At 33.7% G+C, this 24,696-nt stretch overlaps 2 protein-coding genes across 2 annotated transcripts; both read left to right on the top strand.

Annotated features, from left to right (window-relative positions):
- The first annotated feature begins 484 nt into the window (after positions 1-484).
- Positions 485-20,448, top strand: LOC110739236 (cyanidin 3-O-glucoside 5-O-glucosyltransferase (acyl-glucose)-like). Its single transcript, XM_021919695.1, has 13 exons — positions 485-840; positions 1,139-1,205; positions 8,048-8,100; positions 8,204-8,279; positions 8,728-8,799; positions 14,257-14,344; positions 14,695-14,953; positions 15,417-15,532; positions 16,732-16,952; positions 18,767-18,795; positions 19,107-19,200; positions 19,290-19,380; positions 20,012-20,448. The coding sequence occupies exons 1-13, from the start codon at positions 694-696 to the stop codon at positions 20,250-20,252; spliced, it is 1,554 nt and encodes a 517-aa protein (XP_021775387.1). The 5' UTR covers positions 485-693; the 3' UTR covers positions 20,253-20,448.
- A 3,365-nt stretch (positions 20,449-23,813) lies between these two features.
- LOC110739314 (ferritin-1, chloroplastic-like) lies at positions 23,814-24,143 on the top strand. Its single transcript, XM_021919782.1, has one exon. It carries the CDS (start codon positions 23,814-23,816, stop codon positions 24,141-24,143), a length of 330 nt encoding a protein of 109 aa, XP_021775474.1.
- The last annotated feature ends 553 nt before the right edge of the window (positions 24,144-24,696 follow it).

Raw genomic sequence — 24,696 nt, 5'->3', positions numbered from 1 at the left:
TTATAAAAATAGCAAACGTATTTTCACACTCATAAATAATACGTCTAGTTTCTTTTTAGATAACACTTTTAATTTAGGCACACACTTTTAGGAGATGAGAGAGAATGTTAAAACAAGTGGATAAAGCATGTGTTTAGCTTATTTAATCAAGTTTATAATAGGATTAATTAAAAATAAACTTTTCAAAAAAGAATACGTGTGAACTAAAAGAAAACTTCCCAAAATAGAATATACTAATATAACAGTGATACATTTACTCGTACAAGTTCATCAAAAAAAAATAAAAAATAAAAAACTCACACATCAAAAGAATATTTTAGTGATCAACAACTGGTGATTAAAGATCCTTCACAAGTCTTCATCACATGAAATATTTTAGTGGTCAACAATTGGACATTTGTGATGGATTATAAAACAACCACAAATGCTTATTTTGGAATTTTGCAATCAATCACCTTTTTGAATGCAATTTTTTGTTTGATAAAAAGTACAAGGTTCTCGCAATATAGAAACAAAAATAGGTGCTATGTGCTTGAACAATAAAAAGAAAAATAACATACGGAGTATATAAAATTGAAATACATGCCTCACAACTATCTTGTTTTTAGACTTTAGTACCATGTATTATATTTGCAATCTAGTCAATTACAGTTGAAATTTGTATGTAATTGAGAGAGATAATAGAGAGAGATTATGGCAATGAGGGTTACTGCTGGGTTGTGTTTGTTGCATCTATGCTTAGCATTGTTGAGAGGGGTTGCTGGAAGTGAAGGCAAAGAGTATAATCGTTACGACTTTCCTAAGGATTTCATATTTGGTGCTAGTACCTCTGCATATCAGGTTCGTATTTCATTTCTTCTAACTCTTGATTTTTATATAAACAACCACATTAAAATGTATAGGTAAACAAATAATAATGACGATTATAACATACTTTGTTAGACTGTAATACTGCGTATAAAGTTTAGGATAAAACTCAGACTTGGCTTGTATGAAACTATGAATCAATGGTGCAAGTTTGGGCTAGATTGAATTATTTAATTTTAGTGTTTACAGTCAATAATATATGGTGACAACGCCCCATTAATTGTTATATTACAAAATCGAAAAATCTCATGTAATTTATTTGTATGTGAAGGTTGAGGGAGCAGCATTACATGACGGAAGGAAGCCCAGTATATATGATACTTTTGCCCATCGTTCTAGTAAGTTAATTAAGCTCATTTTATTTACTAGGAGCTCAGCTTACATGATTCTTATCAATGTTTACTCCTTTTTTCAACAATTTTTTTATATACTACAAAAGGCTATATAAAAAAGACAAAAAAATATTTACGTAGATAACATAATTTCCTTATTTATATTAAAAATAGGAAATATCTCTAATAGGTTTACTAATGTCAAAGTATTTTTTGACCGCATATATAATAATGAATGGGACAATATTTTATTTTTTTTTTGTTAATTTTTTAATTATATCACACAAAGAGATTTAAAAAGATTATCATTAAAAGATAATTCTAAAGCAAAAGTAGTTAATTTGTTACTTCGTAAATTTTTTTGAGGGAAAAAGCTAGCAGATAATATTATTCCAAATCAAGTTGCGACAAGATTGTAAGGTCTTGTAGAAAAAAATACATACAAATTAAACAAGCTCCGCATAACTACGAGTATTCTATCTTGCCATTAAATGTGCTAATGTATTACCTGATCTACGAACATGAGAAATTTTAAAAACATCAAAAGATTTAGGATATTTTGTAATTAACCATCCCCTCGAATCCTCAATACACTATTACACTCTATTTGAAATAATCACTCTTTTATCCAATATTATAAAAAAACCACCATTTTTTTTTTCAAAAGTGTTAGATTTCACCACCTCTTAACAAAAAGTTTCATTTTAAAAAAAAAAAAAACTCATCAATTTTTGTGCCAAAACTTGTTCTAATTAGGTTTTAGGAGTCATTTTGGCCTTTTGGATTCGATTTGAGGTCAGAATTTGAAAAATGTTATCGAAAATGTCTCATTTTGTATGTGTCACGCAAAGCGAGATAATTATTAGCATGCAAAACGCAGCATTCCCGATAATTTGTTTTTCAATTTCTAACCTCAAATCGAACCCAAAGAGCCAAAATGACCCTAAAACATTGACAAAGCATACCGAAAATTAACAAATTTATTGAAAATGCCTCATTTTGTATGTGTCACGGAAACTGAGATATTTTTAGCATGCAAAACGAGGCATTTTCGATAACTTTTTTCAATTTCTGACCTTAAATCGAACCCTAAGAGTCAAAATGACCCCAAAACAATAATAAAACAAGTTTTGGCACTAAAGTTATTGTTTTTATTTTTTAAGATGAGATTTTAATTAAGAGGTGGTGAAAGCTAAAGCTTTTGAAAATAAAAAAATAAATAAAAAGAAAGTGATATTTTATAATATAGAAAAATATGGGGATTCTGGAGGTACTTGTTGAAATTTCTTCATTATCAGGTACTTGAATTTCTTCTTGTATCATGTCTAAAGTCTCTTCTGGAGATCCGTCAAAAACTGTTTCTCTAACTTGACCATCATCAATCATTACTCCTTTTCTTTTCCAAGGATTCTTATCTTTGGAACTTATTAGTCTTCCACGTTTCTGACGAGGTTTAGACTCATTAGCAAATTTGTTTTGTCCTTTCAGGACATCTATTTTAAACGGAGCATTTACAGTTGTGACTTAGTCACTCTTTTGGGGTCAGCAAACGAGTCTGGCAATTGGTTTGCTAAACTTTGTAAATGAATTATCTTTAAACTTCCAGTTCACATTGTTTAGTTCAAGGATCAAGATAAGATAATGATGATTAGTTCGATTTAATTTCCTTTTACAACTCTCTTTTTTCTCCCCCTAATTTTGGGAAAAGTGACTCGTTAAAATGACAATCTGCAAAATGAGCTATAAATAAATCCCTCGTTGTAGGCTCAAGATATTTAATTAATGATGGTGATAGATTCAAATCCAACATATATTCCCAACCTCCTTTGAGGACCCATCTTAGAGCATTGTGGTGGAACTATTGGTACATAAACCGCACATCCAAAAATTCTTTGATGGGAAATATTTGGTTTCAGACCATTGTAATGAGGAGAACTTATGATAACTTGTTGGCTTGATGCGAATTAGTGATGTTTCATGTAATATAGCATGTCCCCATGCAGAAATTGGGAGGTTGAATTTCATTAGGAATGGTCTGGCAATTAATTGAAAACGTTTAATTAATGACTCTGCTGGACCATTTTATGTATGAACATGTGCTGCAGGATGTTCAACATTTGTCCCAATAAACATGCAATAATCCTTAAAAGCTTGAGAAGTAAATTCACCGGCATTATTGAGACGAATAGTCTTAATAGGAGTATCTGGAAAATGTGTCCGTAACTTAATCAATTGGGGCAAGTAATCTCGCAAACGCCAGGTTGCGAGTTGATAGCAAGGATACATATGACCACCTAGTCGATGCATCGATTAAAACTATAAACTATCTAAATGGTCCACATGGGAATGTATAGGCCCCAATATGTCCTTGTATACGTTCCAGAAAACTAATTATTTCAAAATTTATTTTAGCTGGTGATGGACGAACTAAGTTTATGAGAAAGCAGCACATGGAAAATTATTATGAAGAATCTACTAGCTCTTCAAAGAATGTCCACATGAATTCTCTATTATTTTTCGCATCATTATTGAACCGGGATATCCTAACTAGTCATGCCAAACAACAAAGTTTTCAGTAAACTTCTGGTTTACAGGTTTACTATAACATAAGTTTCAATAGCGCACATTGATTTTTGTGTAGTACAAACCAGTGGAGAATGTAGGGAGTTTCTCCAAAACATGTTTTGTGCCTTGAGTTATATTCGTTATTTGAAGAAATTCATTATTTTCTTCATTGATTGTCTCAATATGATAACCATTGTTGCGAAAATTCTTAAAAATTAATAAATTAAACTTCTTTGAGACAATGGGGAGTATAAAGCACCAGTTATTTTAATTTTAGTTCCCCAAGACAATTTTATGTTATTTCTTCCGGATCCTTCAATGATATCTATACTACCCGATATAGTACTCACATTAATCCTTTTCATCATCAAATGAGAGAATTTTTTTTTTTTTTTAAGTATAGTATGAGTAGTTGCACTGTCGGCAAGACATAATTCTTCACCATTCATAACTTGAGTAGTGTCCATATTCTTCATGTAATACATGTCAAATATAAGATATAATAAAAATAAATAATGATGATAAAATACGTAAATAAAACACTCAAATAGTTCATAGATTTATAAAGCATATAAAGTTTTGTTATAACCATAAAAATTAACATAAGTAAACTACTAGATTAAATGTAATACTTAAAGATAACATAACTTTATATAATTTTAATTATTCCCTTTTAGAGAAGTAAGGAAATCAGCAACTTCTAGATGAGTTGTGTTGTCAGAATCAAAATCACCTTCACCATCCTCAAGAACAAGATTTGCCTCAACTTTCTTTCCTTTCTTCAATGATTCTTGGTAAAGTTGAACAAGGTGCTTTGGAGTTCTACACACCCGAGAACAATGGCCTTTGACACCACATTGTTAACATATACTGGTCTCACCTTTCTCATTCTCAACTTTATCTCTATGTTCCCACTTCTAGTGGGAATGTGAGTTTGTGAAATGACCTCCATGACCTCTACCATATCCACGACCCCGATCGTGCCATTGGCCACGACCGTGCTCTTGACCTCTACCTTGACCACTACTATTGGAATGCTCTCTGTTTATAGTTTCTTTCCCATTATGGGTAGTCACATTCGCTTCAGGGGATGGAGGAGTAGAGCCAGTAGGACGTGATTCATGATTTTTCATCAATAGCTTGTTATTTTACGCAGCCACAAGAAGATAAGATATTAATTCAGAATAGTTTTTAAAACCTTTTTCCTTATATTGTGTCTGCAGGACAATATTAATTGCATGGAAAGTGGAGTATGTCTTTTCAAGCATTTCTGCGTCAGTAATATTTTATCCACATAATTTTAATTGAGAATTTATTTTGAACATAGTTGAGTTATATTCACTAACAGATTTAAAATCTTGCAACCTCAAATTCAACCAATCATAACGAGCTCTAGAGAGTATCACTTTTTCTTGGTGGTCATACATTCCCTTTAAATTACTCCAAAGGATTTGTGACTCTTTCATAGTTAAATATTCATTTTTAAGCCCTTCATGTAGGTATGGAGAAGAAAAATCATGGCTTTAGCCTTAACTTGAGGTGTTGCTTTATTACCATCCTTGATTGTTTCACTAAACCCTTTAGCATCTAGGTGTATTTCAGCATCTAAAACCCATGTAAATAATTCTTTCCAGTTATATCAAGGGCCACACATTCAAGCTTGGCAAGATTCAACATTTTTCTATATACAAAATAACAAGACAAGATTAAATAGTATCCAATAAACATATACTATATGGAAAACAATAATACCACTGTTAATGATTTAATCATGTATGAAAGGGCTATCATGAATTATACAATTCTTAACAAATAAACCACACATTTTTAGTCGGCTAAGCAAAATAATAGTCATCAAACTATATAAACAAAATCATATTATCCGAATCATTAGAAAAATAGTCATAAATCATTAATTCCTATGCGGCAAAACAAGAATTAAACACTTCACTACTGATATATATAAAGCTAATAATCCAAAAACTTTATCCAAGACAATGACATCATGATCAAAACAATCCCTAGCATCATACGATACATACCAGAAGCATAATATACCACAATATCAAATTAACATTACACTAATGCTATGTATAAAAAGGGCTCGTAATATTGACTGACTTACAAATATTAACGGGAATACAATATTGTCAGTATACAAAGCAGTTGGAAAGTACCTTTGGTAGCTAGTATAATTACGGAGTAAGACTGGTTTGACCAACGTAATAGCCTCGATTAGAGTACGGCGCTGATAACGTGATATATATATGATGAGAATATGTAACCTAAATGGACAATAATGAGTCTAATAATGCGGGGGTTACAATGTAGAGTAAAGGTATATAGGGTTACAAGGAGGTTACAATGAAAGTCATAATATTGAGGGAGTTACAAGCCGACCATAATGGGCATACATATTTATTATATTTTGTAACATACGTGATTTTATCACACATTTCTAAATTGATGTTAATATAAACATAATAACCCTAAACACTTTGCGCCATTAATCCATTTTTTTTAATACTAAAGAGATCAGGATAGGACAATAATATAGACAATATTTAATCTTACATTTCGACTATTGCATCGAATACTATGGACCAACTAGGCAACTACATTATTTGAGCCATGAACCTTTAAAAATATTCCTTTTCTCAACTTCTCATAACTTTTTTCGTCTTTCACTAGTTGAAAAACACAAATGGCAAGCGGTTTTGAACCACAGGGGCTAAGGTGGCATCCCATTACCTCTTTAAATGGGCAGCGGTTCAAACTACTTCCCATTTGAAGGGAATGTGTAGCGGTTCAATGCCAAAACTGCTGCCCATTATGCTTACAAATAATAAATATTTATATATATATATATATCGCTTTTTTCACTTAAATTATACACAAACGCCAAACACATGTATAAAACATAGATTTTTATTAATAATTTGTTGTAGTATTACATTTTTATCCAAAAATAAATAAATTAAATTATTAATACTACAAGTAATAAGACCGCTAATTATCCTTCACTACTCTTCCAACCACCAACAATTCACAGCCACTAATTCCACCATGCACCAAGATACCTAGCCATACCTACCAACATGCACATCCCAGCTAACACACAATCAATATATTATAACACAAAAAAAAATAAAAAAATTATTAATTAGATCATAAAATTTAAGATCTAACAACAAAAATTATACTCCCTCCGCCCACGATTATCTGCACTAAACGTCCTTTTTGCGGACTTCTAGGTAAAACTTTCAGTGGAGTTTAATTAAATTTGGGTGGGTTTAATTTAATGGGAAAAAGGAGGGAAAAAAATGGTCCCTTATTTTTTTGTTTTTGGGTGGGATAAAGTTAGTGGGAAAAAGGTGGAAAATTGAGGGGCCCTTTTATGAGTGGGAAAAAGGGGGAAAATTGAGTGTAATTAAAAAATGTTAAACAAAGTTAAAAAGTAAAAGTAATGGTAAGGTGGTCTTTTTACCCTTTAAAAAATAAAAAAAGAGGAAAAAAAAAAATTTGTTGCACATAATAGAGAACACCCATTTATGGCAAATATTGCAGATAATTGTGGGCGGCGGAAGGAGTACAAGTTATGAACTAAATGTATAATCCAAAATTACAAAAATGATTGACTATCTAAAAATTATGTACTAAACTTAATAAAATCTAAACTACAATTATATGAAAAAAATACAAATAATTAAAATCTGAAATTTGAAAAAAAAAAAACATCTAGAACTAAATACTTACCTAAATTAAATTAGATCTGGCATTCGTGTTGTGTGTGCTCGACGGTGGTTGTTGGAGCGAGGCAGTGTTGTTGTTGTTGTCGGTGTTGGTGTTGCTCGTCTTTGCTGTCGGTATTGATGTCGGTGTTGTTGCGTGCTAGGGAGAGAGGAGAAATCAAGGGGTGTTGCTGTTGGTGCTGCTGCTAGGGAAAGAGGAGAAATCAAGGAGAGAAGAGAGGATAGCGGAGAGAGAGGACCTGAGCAAAGAGGAGAGGAGAGAGAGGAGCTGAGGGGGCTAAACAGAGAGGAGGGAGGAGAGAGGAGAGAGGAGAGAAAAGTAGTTCATGAGTGGGGAAGAAGCGGCCAGTATAATGTGTTAGGGTTTTCCATTATTGAGATTTGAAAATGGCAGCGGTTCAAACCGCTTCCAATTACAATATTGGAAGCGGTTCACCCATAACCGCTTCCCATCTATATGTTTTTTTTTTTCCTACTACTGTTTCAACATCGTTTTGTTTCATTGATTTAAGTATAAATTGTAATTGTCAGAGTATGACACACGTAATCCAGACGTAGCATGTGATCAATATCATAAATACAAGGTAATCGATCAATACTTCAGTATTTCAATTAATTTTATTATTATTCTAATCAGGATTATTATTTGCTAATATTCATTAATAAATGTATGTCATCTGTCATCAGGAAGATGTTCAACTCATGGTGGAAACAGGGTTGGATGCCTATCGATTTTCTATCTCGTGGTCAAGATTAATACCCGGTACGATTACTAATCTACTAACCTTACCACATTAAAAACTCCCCTTGTGAGCCAAGAGGAGGGATTTTTTATGTTTCGTTATTCATATCATATTTTACTTAATATGTATTAATACATTACTTTCTTCGTACAATAATAAACTAATAAATACGCCCTCCACACCATATTTATAATATATATACATATATATATATATATATATATATATATATATATATATATATATATATATATATATATATACTATACTTTACTTTCTTCGTCCAAACATAATTTAATAAATATGTCATCCACACCCTATCACTTGCAAGTTGTAACATATGATACACCATATTCCTCCATACTATATTTGAAAATTAATTTCATACAATTTTCATTTTTATATTGTACATCGTACAAATCAAGCCGCTATAATTTCTAAAAATGTGATAAAACTTATGTCTTTTAGATGGCAGAGGAGCTGTTAACTTTAAAGGTTTAAGATACTACAACAATCTCATCAATGAACTCATTAGTCACGGTATGTAATACTTCTCCATTCTTTTTTAGTTGGAATGTTCTTTTATCACGTTTATCCATGTACATATTCAATGAATTAACATACTTAAACATCAATAAATACTAATTATATAGAACTATGAAAGTAAACACCGAGGAATTGAAAGGATTAACGAATGTGCTAGCTAATTTGTGATAAACGCAATTAACAACAATGAATAACGAAAGCAAGTAAAACAAAGGAACAAGAGTGAGTTTACCGTGGGAACCCAAGTGCCGGGAGAAAACCCACCAATCCACTATGGAGTAACTTGATGATGATGATTACAAGCTCTCAATACACCATGAAAGCTCACACCTCCCTTAATTCACTCTCTTTAATTAAACCCTAAGAAGATGAGCTAATCTCAAAAGGATTTTCTCTCTCTTTTAATCTAACATCATGACCTAATTAATGTCCATACACAAGTATATATAGTCTAAGAGTACAAGGCCGAAAGATCAACGACCAAGATTATCCCGATCGAAATAAAAGAAATCGCAGCGCAGGATCAAGGGCAACTATGTTCGGCCGAACCTACCCTGAGTTCGGTCGAACCTCCAAGTAGTTCGGCCGAACATACGAGACGGTGAGCATGGCTTTATTTCATCATTTGGTTCAACCGAACATTTCACCAGTTTGGTCGAACCACACCTTCAGTCGATCTTCCATCGAGCCAGCTTCTCGCTTCTCCTAATGCATCCTCATCTAATTGCCTTGAACCACTCTCCACACATTATAAACAATCTCCCACCTGGAGATCAGTTCAAGTGTGCACTTCATATATACTAAAAACACATCCATTGTTGAACAACATCTCTCTATAATTCTTCAATCTCCCAACCTTAAAATACGGTTATCTCTAAGAGATCACACTGCACACAACCAATAAACACAACATCATCATCATCAATCTCCAAAGCACACCATCCACTTCCTAAACACCAAGGAAAGCTAGGCACATCCTTTACACCAAGTAAAAAAAACTAAGGTCTACACCAACCTTGATACAAGCACTTTCTCTTCACCAAGAAAGCAATCAAACACACTCTGTTCCAACCAAGAAAGCACCATCACTTCCTCTTAACCGAGGAAGCAAGTATCCACACTTCCTTTCTACCAAGGAAGCGAAACTGAGGTCTCATCCAACCTCGAATCAACATCACAAGCAATGGAAGCAAGTATCCACACTTCCTTTCTACCAAGGAAGCAAAACCGAGGTCTCATCCAACCCCGAATCAACATCATTTCTTTATTCTCCGAGCACTCCTACCATTCTCCCACCCGAACTTAGCACCATCCATGACAACACACAACCATTCTCCCACCCAAACACAACACCCTTAGCTTGCTTTCCATGCACAACACCTTTGTGCCCATTTTTCACCCATACCACGTCCTTGTGGGATTTCTTCACATCACTCACAACTAGGGATGTCAATGGGGTGGGGTGGGGCGGGGCGGATGTTGGCCTTCCCATCTCCACCTAACATTTTCATCCCCATCCTCATCCTCATCACCACGTCGGGTCTAAAATTCATCCCCATATCCGCCCCAGCGGGTACAATTCCAAAACCATCCCTGCCCCACCCCCACTTGGATATCCACCCCCACCTAATCCCCACCCAAGACCCGCCTAATCTCCGCCTCTCAAATACACAATCCAACATAATGAATTTAGATTACAATAAAAAAAATAAAAAAAAATTAAAAAAAAAATCATTCTTAATATTACACAGTTTTTTGTTTATAATATAAGTGTATTACAAAGTATTATAATTAATAGGAAATTTTGAATTTTGGTACCTCAAAAATGGACCTAATTGAATTTTCGCACCCGTTTAAAACTTTTTTTATTTTTTTTATTTTGGTACCTATCAAAGTGTAAAATTATAGGTTTTGGTACCTTCGTCCATTTTCTGTTAACTTTTCCGTTAATGGGGCCCATTATCTAGTAATTTAATAATTTAATATATTAAAAAAAAAAAGAAAAAACTTTTTTTAAAAAAAAAACCAACCAACCACTGCTACCCCTCCCCCCTCCCCGTCAGCCACCCTTCCCCCTCCCCTTCCCGGCTGTCGGTGCCCAAACATTCCCCCGGAACCGGCGAGCCCACCTCCTCTATTTCCCTCCTTCGATCTCATCCGCTAAACCACCGCACAGCTGCCCTCCAAAATAACCATCGTTCGCGGAAAACAACCCCCCTGTTTGCCGGCCTCCTCCCTCCCCCGAAACAACCACCCTCCTCTTTTCGCCGCCCCCCAAAACCCTAAAACCCACCTGAAACAACCCGAAAAACAAACCCCGTTTAGGGTTTTTAAACAACTTAGAAAACGGGTCGTTTTCTAGGTTGTTTCAGGTGGTTTTGCGGGGGATGTTTCAGGTGGGTTTTGCTGGTGCGTGTTGTAGGGGGTAATTTTGGCGGTGGTGGTGTAATGGAGCGGCGAATTGGAGGTGAATTAGGGAGTTTCGAGTGGTGGTGGTGGCGGCTGGAGTGTGTTCGACGACTTTCGTGACAGTGGGCCGCGTGCCTGGCCGCGGCGGCAGGCTGCTATGGTTGGTTGCACACCTAATAATTGGTGTTTTGGTGGCTGGAAGGTGGTTATAGGGGTTGCCGGCAGCCGCACAGGGAGGGGGGGCTAAGGGTGGCAGGGAGGTGACAGGACTATGGCTACGCCCCACTAACAGAAAACTTAACAAAACATGGACGAAGGTACCAAAACCTATAATTTTTAAATTTGACGGGTACCAAAATAAAAAAAAATAAAAAGTTTTAAACGGGTGCGAAAATTCAATTAGGTCCATTTTTGAGGTACCAATATTTAAAATTTCCTATTTAATATTTTATTTTACATAATTGTTTTATAAAATATTATAAACGTATATAATTTTGTTTTTAAAGATATATAGGTGTGGGTATGAGGTGGGGATGGGGCGAGTACGAAGTGGGGCGGGTGGGGTGGGCGGTGATGAGGCGGGTACAATCTAAAATTCACCCCCGCACCATCATCAATGGCGGGTATGATTTTTATCCCCATTCCCGCCCCACCAGCTGCCAAACCAAGACCCCTGAGGCGGGAATGGGGCGGGTCTCCTACTTGACCCGCTCCATTGACATCACTACTCACAACTCCCATGTGAGTACCCTTGTCTTGGCTCGTTTCAACAAACGACACCATTTTCAAAGAATCACATCCCCTTTCATCACATACACTTGTGCTCTCCAAAGTGTACAAGGATCCATTCAAAGTCCCATGAGCTTCAACAAGAGCTCCCTTGACAATCCTCCAAGACCCTCTCTCAAACACAACCTTGTAGCCGGCTTTGTCGAGTTTACTTACGGAAATCAAACTTTTCTTCAACTTTGGGATGTACATGACATCCTTCAAATCTTCAACTCCAACAAACCACCATTTTTGAGCTTCACACTCATATCTCCACTCCCCATGACCTCGACACATTCACCATTTGCAAGGTGAACATCATCTTTCTTTTTGGACTTGAACCTCCAAAACAACTCCTTACATGGAGTAGAATGAATCGAAGATCCGAAATCAAGAACCCAAGCATCCGCGGAGCACTCCGTGCTACACACAAAGCATCCAGATCATGCTCCGTCACCGAGTTTGTGGATGCATCCTCATCCTTATCACTCCCGTGGCTCTTGCCCTTCCCCTTCTTCTTAATCTTGGGGAAAATTTTCTTCACATGCCCCTCACTGCCACATCCCCAACACAACACGTTGGCATTCGATCTTCCCGACCCTCTACTCTTCGACCTCCCATGATGACTAGCACTCCCACCTTGTTGTCTTCCCCTTCCCATACTCTCAAACGCATATGCCTCACCGGAGGACTCCCCGAATACTCTTCTTCGAGCGCTCTCACTCAAAATCAAATCCCTCACACCATCACTCTTTAACTTCATCTTCCCCGAAGAATTACTAATAGCGGCCACCATCGTTTCCAACGACGTAGGCAAGGAGGACAACAAAATCAATGCCTTCACCTCATCATCAAACTTAATTTCCACAGAAGACAATTAGCTCAATATCGAATTGAACTCATTCATGTGTTCCGTAGACGAGCTACCATCACTCATCTTTAAATCAAACAACCAGCGCATCAACTAAACCTTGTTCACCGGCGAGGGCTTTTCATACATACTTGATAGAGTTTTGATTAACTTTGCCGTTGTCTTCTCATCCTTAACACTGTAGGCAACATTCCTAGACAATGAAAATCTCACAACTCCAAGTGCGTTGCGAACCAAGACCTTCCAATCCTCCTCCTTCATACCGAAGGGTTATTTCGTTTTCTCAAGAGGTTGATGAAGATCCCTTTGGTGCAAATAATCCTCTATTTACATCTTCCAAAACTCGAAGTCTTTTCCATCAAACTTCTCAATCCTTACTTTCCAGTCTTCCATTGTTAATCAATCCCAAAATTCAAGATTTCAAATTTCAATAACAAACAATTGAAATTCCAACAAGCCACTCAAATTTTGAACACCCACAACACCAAAAAAAATTGATTCAAAATTTGGATTTTCAATCACAACAACAAGCAATCCCACACAAACAAATCCAACAAACAGCCAAAACAACCTTGGCTCTGATACCAATTGAAAGGATTAACGAATGTGCTAGCTAATTTGTGATAAACACAATTAATAACAATGAAGAATGAAAGCAAGTAAAACAAAGAAACAAGAATGAGTTTACCGTGGGAACCCGAGTGCTTAATTTTCATCATTTGGTTCGACCGAACATTTCACCAGCTCGGTCGAACTTCTGAGTAGTTCGGTCGAACCACACCTTGTTTTGGTCGAACTTCCATCGAGCCACCTTCTCGCTTCTCCTTATGCCTCCTCATGTAATTGCCTTGAACCACTATCCACACATTACCAACCCAACAGGAATGGCATGGAAAATAGGATCATGAGAGCACATATTAGCTACTACTAGATGGGCTCAAGGGGAATATACTGGAAGTCCATCATTCTTGATCAATTAAGGCAATAACCGGGAAAGTTGAGACTTTGATTAGCCAATCTTCTGATCTTGATCATGAAATAGCATCCGGCTATGATTGCGGGGGGTACTGTGTGATAGGTATTATAGAAACATAATATTTGTCGCAGATTTAGGATATATTTAGTATAGTTTGTATACTTATCATTCTTGATTTCCTAATGTGATAAAGACTAAGATTGTAACCCTATATATTGATTAATGGTACATACTCTAATTTGAGGATTTTTCTCAAAATCTAACATATTTTCTTTGTGATTGTTTAACCTTATGTTTTGTTTACACTTATTTTTTAAGTAAATAAAAATATATATATATATATATATATATATATATATATATATATTAAAAAAAAAACTATACGTAGGTTTCACTTTGTTTAGTAACATTTCAAATTAATTTGCAGGGATTGAACCACATGTTACACTGGTGCACACAGATTTACCACAGGTTCTTGAGAATGAGTATGGAGGCTTCCTCAATGTTAGGATCATGTATGTACTTGTCAATTCGATCAATATTCAATCTGTGTTTCATAATATTATCAATAATTATTGTTTTATTCGTCTCTTAATGTTATTGATTAATACTTTCGGTATGTTTCATTATTGACAAATCTCTTTTATTGATTAAATCTTATGCACTTTATTACTAATAATAATAATAAAAAAAATGGTTACCTCACACCCACCTTATTTAAAAGTTCGTATATTAAATATTATCAGATGTACAATGTTTATTGTAATCTCTCTTTATAATCGTAAATAAATTAAAAAATGTGTCTAATGATGATGAATCTACCTAAATTATTTTCTATTGACAATTTATTTATCCACTTATGCAGAGAAGACTTTACATCATATGTAGACGTTTGCTTTAGAGAATTTGGTGATAGGGTTCGACATTGGACAACTTTCAATGAGGCGAATATCTTCGTCTTTGGTGGTTATGATGCTGGTAATACACCCCCAAGTAGATGTTCTTCTCCCTTTGGATTTATCAATTGTACTAAAGGAAATTCGACTACGGAGCCATACATTGCTGCTCACCACATATTGTTGGCTCATGCATATGCCGTAAAACTATATAAGGAAAACTACAAGGTATGTTGATTCAATTCCATGCAGTGATTCCGATCCATTGCTTAGAATAACAAGCATAAATGCTTACTATTTTGAATGCATAAAGCATTGACATGCTTAATTACTGATTTGACTAGCTTTAATTTGCTTGTTGTATCTTGCAAAAGAAGTACCACGGCATGTAGTACTTCTAAATTGTTCAAATATCCGATATCATATACTTCGTATATATACCAAGCATGCTTGGTGAAGGTGGTGGGCAGCTGACCTTGTGACTTCAAAGTCACAAGGTCGAGCCCTATCACCTACATTTGCTTGGGAGTAGAGGATTCCCTTATCTCCCCCCTTTACTATCAAGCGTTGCCTAACTTTGTATATAAAATTATATTGTTATTTGTTTGTCATTTGGATATAATACAATGTGCACAAAATTTGCTTACCACCTTAATTTTGCATTATTGTAAGTTAATACAATTGGATATAGGCCAAACAACGTGGACTCGTTGGGATTAATCTCCTTTCTTACCATTTTGCACCTCTTACGGACACAAGAGAAGATATACTTGCATGTCAAAGAGCCTACGACTTTCTAATCGGCTGGTAAGCTCAAGGTTAATTTAATTTACTTTTTATCAGGAATAAGATAAAGGATATCTCTCAAATGAGTTTCATAAGGTTTGAGCCGAGACTCAAGAGTTTGATGTGGAGGTCGTGCCACCTCTCCACCACTTCAACCAACCTCTAGCTGAACTGTTCAAAGCTGAATACCATAATTTTATTTATTTAATTTATTTATAGTATAAAGTACTCAAAAAGTTAAGTTCTTCTTTTCTCAAGACTTTTATCTAATTGTTAGATAGATGAAAAATTACAAATATTTGACATCAATTTAAAGCTATATTATTTATGGCCGGCTATATGGTAAATGTCATAATTAACAAAGCTAAACAATCTAAAATCCGATTTGCTTAATTGTCTATATGAGTAGTAGAGATATCACAGGAATGGGTCAAATAGGAGACCCCCATCCTCGCTCTGTGGCGGAGATGGGTCCAAATTTGAAATATATATGGCTGGGGGAGTGGTACCTATCTCGGCCCCGTCCCACATATTTAAAAAAATAATATTTGTACAAAGAGGATGACCCAAGTTTGCTAAACTAATAGAGGAATGACATGATATTGCAATTGAAACAAGTGGTGAAGTAGAGGAATATGCACTTATAGAGTTATTAATTTATTATTATGTATTTTGAACACATATTTGTTGTATGTTTATACACACTTACGGTATTTTCTTAGGTTGGGGATTAGGCATTGAAGGTAGAAATTAAGTTGGTGTGAATACCTAGGTGAGACAGGTGGGGTGAGGATGGTTTTAGATGTGTATCTTCCTAGGCGGAAATGAGGTTAGATTTTGGTCGTGCCACTCGAATGGAGATGAGGATGGGTATGAAAATGCAAAGTGGGGATAGTGATGGATAGGGCAATATCCATCGCGCCATTCTCCATTGACATCTTTAATGAATGTATTTTGTTTGATAATTACACCGAATTCTCTTACAAAAATATTAATAATAAATTGAAATCCTTTTCGTAAGTTGTCTAATTATAAATAGTATACTTGTATTTGTAATGGTCAGGCCGGATGAAGTTTTTCACTTTTTAAAGCTATGTATATTTCTATTCAATGAAACTCATTTACTCTGTATTGATTTATACAATAAATTAAGTAAGTGTGTTATTATTTTGGAATCTTAAGAGAAATTCTAATTTTGACCTTATTTTATTGGGTATTAGGTTTATGCATCCCTTAACTTATGGTGATTACCCTGAAATAATGAAGAAAAATGTTGGCAACAGAATTCCAGTTTTCACAAAAAAAGAGTCAAAATTATTGAAGGGCTCATTTGATTTCATTGGAGTTAATTACTATTACATCCAGAAGGTCAAGGACAACTCTATGAGTCTCACCAAAACGCCACGAGATTTGTTTGCCGACATGGCAGTGAAGTGGATATGTATGTTTTTTTATGTCTTCATCTTCTATCGTATGCTTTACTTGAGGTTTTTTAACATAATGCACGCTTTTTGTTTTTTAACACTTGTAACACTTGGTGAAAATTAGATAATACATCCGGGTGCACCATGCTCATGGTGCACCCGGGTAAACAAAAAAAGGCGGAAAGAACATGTTTGATAAAGAACATACCTATGTTTGACAAAGAACATACCTTTAATATGTTTTTTGAGTGTGATCAGTGTGTTCTTTGAGTAAAATTATATGTTCTTTATATTATAACTTATGTTATTTAACATATGTTGATAAACATATATTTTTTTTGGGTTTAATAATACAAAGTATGTTCTTTGAATTTGGCGTGTATGTTCTTTAAGGTCGTAGTGACTCCCAAATTCTATTTTTTATTATCATATGTCATATTTAAATTACTTTTATTATCGTATATTCTTTGAGTTTGATTAGTGTGTTATTTAGGTATTAACTATATGTACTTTACAATATAAATTATGTTCTTTTAACAAATGGTATTTTGAAATATGATATTGAAATCTTAAATTATTTTTAATTGAAAATAATGTTAGAGTAAAAAAAAAAAAAACTAAATTATTATGGGAAGTTGAATTTTTTTTGGAGAGATAGAAAACTATTTTTTGGGGAAATGATATCTTTGGTAAGGATTTTTTAAGAGGTGATCAACATTGGCATGACTCGCATCCCGACCCGATCCGGCCCGAAATAGGGTGGGTTTGGGCAAACCTAAAAATACATTTTTAGTTAAAACTCGAACCGGGTTCGAAAAAAGCCCGAAAACCCGCTACTTTTCTACGGGTTTGGGCACAAGAAATTATGATATGGCCGACCCTACTCGATTTTTTATCACCTCTAAATTTTTCCCGTTAATAATGTGTAATTTTTCAGAAAATTTTATCAAGTTTTTATCTCGTTCTTTTTATTATATCTTTATGTTCTTTGGTAATGCATGTTTTTGTCAAATACAAACATGTTCTTTGTCAAATACATGTATGTTCTTTATGAAACACAGGATGTTCTTTCCGCCCTTTTTTTATTTATCCGGGTGTACGATGAGCACAGTACACCCGTGTGTATAAACCACGGATTATTTACTCGCATGTATATTAGGAAGAATTGTAGATATAGTATTACATAAATTAGTGTACACGTAAATTTAATAGGGGGGGAGGAATTTAATTGTTTATGGGATAGAAATCAATAAAGAATTAGTTTAAGTAGAGTTAGTGGAAAGAGAAACAATAAAATTATATTGCTATGAGTAAAATAAAAAGTGTTACAAGTATTCAGAAAAGATAAAAAGAGTAACTTCAATATAGTCTTAACATTAGGCCCGGTTGGTACTAAGAAGGTGTCACTCGCATTACTAACTTCATAAATTCATACTTTTACATTTAGTGCTTTTTGTCATTTCGTGTGATAGGGAAACCATTAACATCGTATACCTTTCCTTAAAAAAAATATATTACATTGGTTTAATTGCAAATTTGGTTTGTTTATTTATATATTTAAAACTCATGACTTGCCGGCTTAGACTATTGCATCAGTAGCCGTGAGCTCCTATCTTTTATTTTTTTTGCTTTATAATAACGCGAACTCCTATCTTGAGTTGTTTATCCTTTATTTTTACACGATGGCTAGATATAACCTTGACCTACTTAATACACCCTCCCTCCCTCATTATCGTATTTTTAATATTACACATTCAATTGTTTTCTTCTCTTAAACATTTGTTTATTTTTCTAGTACAATTCTAATTAGATTTTATGTTCTACCTTACAGTTCCTAATTCAAGTGCATCGCCAAAAGAGGTTACAAACTCTCCCTTAATTTATCATGCCTTGATTATGACACACTTAAGGCTCTGTTCGGTTTATCTGATTTTGTCTGAAACTATATTATCTAAATTTATTTTATTTTATCCGAACTTAATTTCTTTGAATTTTCTGAACTAATTCTATCATAACTTATTTTATTTAAACTTATTTATTGGAAATTTTATTATATCTAAACTTATATTTTATAAAATAAGATAAAAATAAGTTAAAATAATTGGAAACAAACATACCCTAATTATGTGATTTAATAGTATCTTACATATTTATTGTGATCTATATTATAGTTTACGTTTCCAAATGAACCATGGGGTTTTGAGCGAGTTCTGGAGTATTACAAGGATGTATATGCAAATCCACTTATTTTTATCCATGAAAATGGTAATCTTTTTTCTTTCTCCTCACTTTTGAATTTATTAATACATTTTGAGTGTAAATTAATGGTAGTTAAAATGAAAAATTTGTTGTAGGTCAAGCGGAAAGTTATAATACAGCAATACAAGACCAATTCAGGGTTGAATATTTACACGACCATATTGGGAGATTACTTGATGTTGTGAGGTAAGGCTACTAGAACTTATCGTAATGGTTAGTACTCTACATAATTTGAACTTCTAAAACTTGCAACACACATTTTTTTTTTTCCACCTTTGTCGATACCTTATTTCAATTGTGAATATCTTTAATTATCAATGTGTAAAAATTATAAACATATGAATATATGATATTAAAATAGTACAACTTGAGATGAATTTAACAAGATCTCACATGACTATAATTTTGCTTAGCTATAAATTAAATCATCAAAGTTAGTCAAAATTGTAAAAGTCAAACTGTTACAAGTAAAAAAAAAAATTAAGGAAAAAAAAAACGAAGAAAGTAGATATTATTATTATTATGACTGTGTGTGCAACTTTTACAACTCTTATTAGCCACGAGCTTAACTTATTGGTGTTACAAATACGATGGATCAACTTGAATAGAATTATAGATTTGCTTCTAGAAAAGCTTTTAATAGACCCTTTCGGTTGTATTTTTTTTTTATTTTTTTATTTTTTTTAATTCTGATCACAACAACATCAATGAATTCATTTCATTTTAGTTGTATTTTAGTGGGATATTTTATTTTAAAAAATTAATGAAATAATTACATAATAAATCTTTAACTCTTTTAATTTTCTCTGTATTGCAGAAATGGATCAAATACTCAAGGATACTTTGTATGGTCACTTTTAGACGTATATGAATTATTATTTAGCTTCGATGCTACTTTCGGTCTATACTATGTTGATTACAATGATCCAAATTTGACAAGACACCCTAAACTCTCTCAAAGATGGTACTCCCAATTTTTGAAGGGTAAAAACGCAACTACAAATATACAAATGAATCAAGCAGAGGATACAACTATTGGTGCTCGATCGTCAATTTAGAAATTAAGTTTGGTATTATAAAAAAAATAAATAAATAAAATAAAAAAATTGTATCATGTTGAGGAAATTCTGCTTTTCCAATTCTTATGGATGTTAATATGTTGAAATTAAATGGTTACAAAAAAAAAATGTTGAAATTAAATACTCGATTGTGTTTGAATTTCTTCTTAGGAAACCTATATTTGTACTTCCTTCATTCTTTTTCTCAGATGATAGGTTTGACTTTTAAATTATTCATAAGCTATGTTTTAGCTGTCTTTTATGATATACTTGTACGTTAAAACATTCTAAGCTTAATAATAAAAATATAAAAAAAACTTATACCTACAAGTATGTCCTATTTTTATTTTTTTTTAATTAAAAAAAATAAAAATACTCTACTATAGCATATATGTAGTAGGATCTTGCATGCAATGTGTTCTTAATACGAATATGAATCAGTTAATCTATACTAAGGACTTATTTGGCATAGTTTTTTGTTTTCAAATTTTTGTTTTCTTGAAAACAAAAAACCAAAAATAGGAAACAAGAAAAAGATGTTTTCACTTTTCTGTTGTCAACTTTAAAATTATCATGATTTTAATAAGTTGACTATATATCATATGTTTTGAAAAACAAAAAAATCTAAAAAAAGAAAACCACAACAAACAAACCCTAATCTATTAAAAAGCATTTTTAAGAAAGTCTATGTGTAACGTAGACCCCTTCATTGCACCACATCATCCACTCAACTTCTTATTACGCCACGTCAACCCACTCAACGCCATGTGGGTCTCCCTTTTATATATATGTTTCTCATTGGATGTCATGCACTTATAATAAAAAATAAAAAAATAAAAAAAGTTCTCCACAAGATTTAAATCTGCAACCTCTAATTCTAAAACTGAGCGTTTTATTACCACCAAATTATGTGATATTTAAGTTATCATTTGATACAAAATATTAATATATATAACAAATTCAATTACAAGAAAAAATGTAATGGTTTGTTAAAAAAAAAATGTAATGACCCGAGGCATCGTCCAGGCTCAAATACTAGTTATAAATTATATGGCATCAACAATATCTTTCAAAATCTAACATATGCATATCATATTTGATTGAACTAATTATCCTCGATGAAACTACAATCATTATGTATCAAGAATGACATTTTTTTACGCTCTCTTTATTCATATATATATATATATATATATATATATATATATATATATATATATATATATATATATATTATTAGTCAAACTTAATTAAAAATAATTTTTCTATTTTAAAAACTCATAATTTATTATAAAAATTTCATATTGATACTTCATAGCTCATACTACATTTCATGAGGGCATTTATCCATGTTAAGCTTTGATGATTATGAAACAAATTATGCGTATCTAACTAAATTATATATGTATTGAGATATGAATGGACAAGTCATGTAGGCACCAGTAAAACCTCAATTGTAACGGGTAAAAATGCACTATTTGTAACCGGCGATGTTCGTTACGTGTATGAGGGTTAAAATAATATAATAGTCATAACGGGAAAAAAATAAGTGTTTATAACGGGCAATTATAAATAGGTTTTAAATTAAAGAAAGTATGTGAATAGTGCATGTGTAAAATTGTAAAAGTAGTGATGCATATACTCCCTCCAGTTTTTTTTTTTAAAAAAAATAATGCATCACTTACTTTGACTTTAGCACCATTCACATATCATCATTGACTTATAAAATAAATTAGAAAAATGCTATATATATAACCCTTAAGTTACATATATGGAGCTAAAAATGGAAAAAACAAATGAAAATGTAACATTTATTACATTGATTTGCGTGTGATTTCGTCATGCATCTTAAATTAATATCAAATTAAGAAAGATATTAAACACTTATTCTTACCCTAATCATTAATATAGCATTACCTAATAAATAAATTCTCATTATTATATAATATCTCATTAGATTAGTCACAAACTCAAAATGCCTATTTTGATGATTTAATTTTAATTTGTTATAAATTTTACTAATATGTAATTAAAGATATTTTTCCTAAAAGAAAAAAAAAAGTTAAAGATGTAGTCAAAGTTGCGTCTCGACAAATGTACTAGATACTCCCTCCGTATTTTATTACATGCTCCACTTTCCTTTTGCGACTGTATTTTATTACTTGCTCCATTTTTTTTTTTGGAAACTTTTAATAATATTATTCTATTTTAATATCTTTCATATTCTCTCTCCTCCCCATTTACACAAAGTTTTATATGTGGCTGGCCACGTGCGGCTAGAGTTACTTATTCAAGGGTTACTCGGTAAAGATTATTCAGTCGGTTAGGGGTTACTCTATCAGCGGTTAATTGGTCAGGGGTTACTCGATCGCTCAAGGGTTACTCGGTCAGGGGTTACCCATTTAGTGTTTTGGTATGTGTCATAGCCACACAATGTGGCCAGCCATCGAGAAAACGCACTGACTAATTTATACTAACTTTTCTTTTTCTTTTTCTTTTTTTTTCTCTCTTTTTTTTTTAATTTTATTTTCAGGTCTTTTTTTTTTTTTCGACAGCCGACCTCATTTCCATCATATTTCATTAATTTTTACTACTCCCTCCGTTAATTTTTATGTGCAACTTTGGGGGGCTTTACGGTTCACGAGGCAAAACTTGATAATGGTGGTTAATGTATTATAAGGATATGTAATTAAGGTGGAAACAGAATGTTTGGATAATTAATCAACCACCCAATGCCACCACCAAGACCAGCCAACACCACCGCGGCCTTCACCAACACCACCGTCGGCTTCACCACCACCACTACCACCCCCACGAAACCACCACCACAACCAACCCCACGAAAGCACCACCACCCCCACGAAATCACCACCGTACCACCCACAAAAACCCATGCCACCACCTCCAAACAACCCCACGAAATCCAAATCTTTAAAAAAAAAAAAACTTCAAATGAAAAAACCATCCAGCGTCCCAGCCACCGAAACCCACCGACGGAACCACCACCTCCACGAACACACACCAAAACCCAGAACAACAACCACCCACCAAAACCCACCGATGGAACCGCCGCACTAGTAGAGAAATGCTCATTTGCGTCGCCTCATTTGCGTCGCTTGTAGAAACAAACGAAGCAAATGATATAATTTAAGTTCAGTTTAAAATATTTGCGTCGCTTATTTATTAAAAGTGCGACGCAGAACACTGATATAGGTTATTTGCGTCACTTATTAAAAGAACGACGCAAATAATAATGTCATTTGCGTCTCTCTTTTAGGAACAAGTGACGCAAATGATTTTGTGAATAATTTGCGTCACTTGTTACTAAAAGAGAGACGCAAATAACATTGTCATTTGCGTCGCTCTTTTAGGAATAAACAACGCAATTAGTTATTGCCACAACGACCATTTGTATTCCAAAACAAAATACAAAATAAAAAACCTAGCGCCCTCCACACGCCCTTATATTCTCCTCATTCGTCCACTCACTCAATCACTCTCATCTTCTCCATCTTCTTCCATAACTTTCTCTCTCTAAAACTTTTTTCCGCCATTTTCGTGATGCTTCTCAGAGCTTCTCCAGCTTTCTCTCTCCTCGCCAACAATGGCGGAGAAACCAATTCTCTCTCATCGGCAAATTCTGTTTCGAATTCTCTGAGTTTTTCTTCGGTCCGATTATCTTCACCGGCGAAAAACCCTAACAATGGCAGTTTCTCCGTTTCTGCGGCGGCGCCGGAAACTAACAGTCGTCCTTTGACCGGAGTCATTTTTGAGCCGTTTGAGGAGGTTAAGAAGGAGCTTTCTATGGTTCCTATTGTTCCTCAGGCTTCTCTTGCTCGTCAAAAGTACGCCGATGATTGTGAATCCGCCATTAATGAACAAATCAAGTAATTCTCATTTTCCTATCTCTGTTTTGAGATATTTGGGCAGACTATTTTGTATGCAATGTTGAACTTTAGATCTACACTTACAAAACTCCATTTACTTGTTAGACTCTTGTTCTATTTGTTAGGATTGACATGAATGTATGTATTTTGTTTACCAACAATTTGGGTTGGTGTTGGTGATTGTGTTGAATGATGACTATAATGTCAATGGAATTGAGTTGTAAATTTATTGGACATGTTTTTGATATGTTGCTGTCATTCCCAATTTTATGGGTAGGCCAAATTACAAAGGAAACTCTGCCAAAATTTATATTTGAATTCTTTATTATTGCTTCTTACTTTTTATTTTGTATCATATATATATATATATATATATATATATATATATATATTTATATATCATTTGCTTCGCTGATCATTAAACAAACAAGCAACGCAAATAATTCGCTTTTGAATTGTCAAACAAGATTCATTTGCGTCACAACATTGTAAAAAAGCGATGCAAATAACTAGAATTCGCTTCAACATTTAACACTATTTGCGTCGCGTTTTTGTTA

Source organism: Chenopodium quinoa, unplaced genomic scaffold, assembly GCF_001683475.1.
Source record: "Chenopodium quinoa cultivar QQ74 unplaced genomic scaffold, ASM168347v1, whole genome shotgun sequence".
Taxonomy (NCBI): domain Eukaryota; kingdom Viridiplantae; phylum Streptophyta; class Magnoliopsida; order Caryophyllales; family Amaranthaceae; genus Chenopodium; species Chenopodium quinoa.
This window is presented reverse-complemented; position numbering and strand designations above follow the sequence as displayed.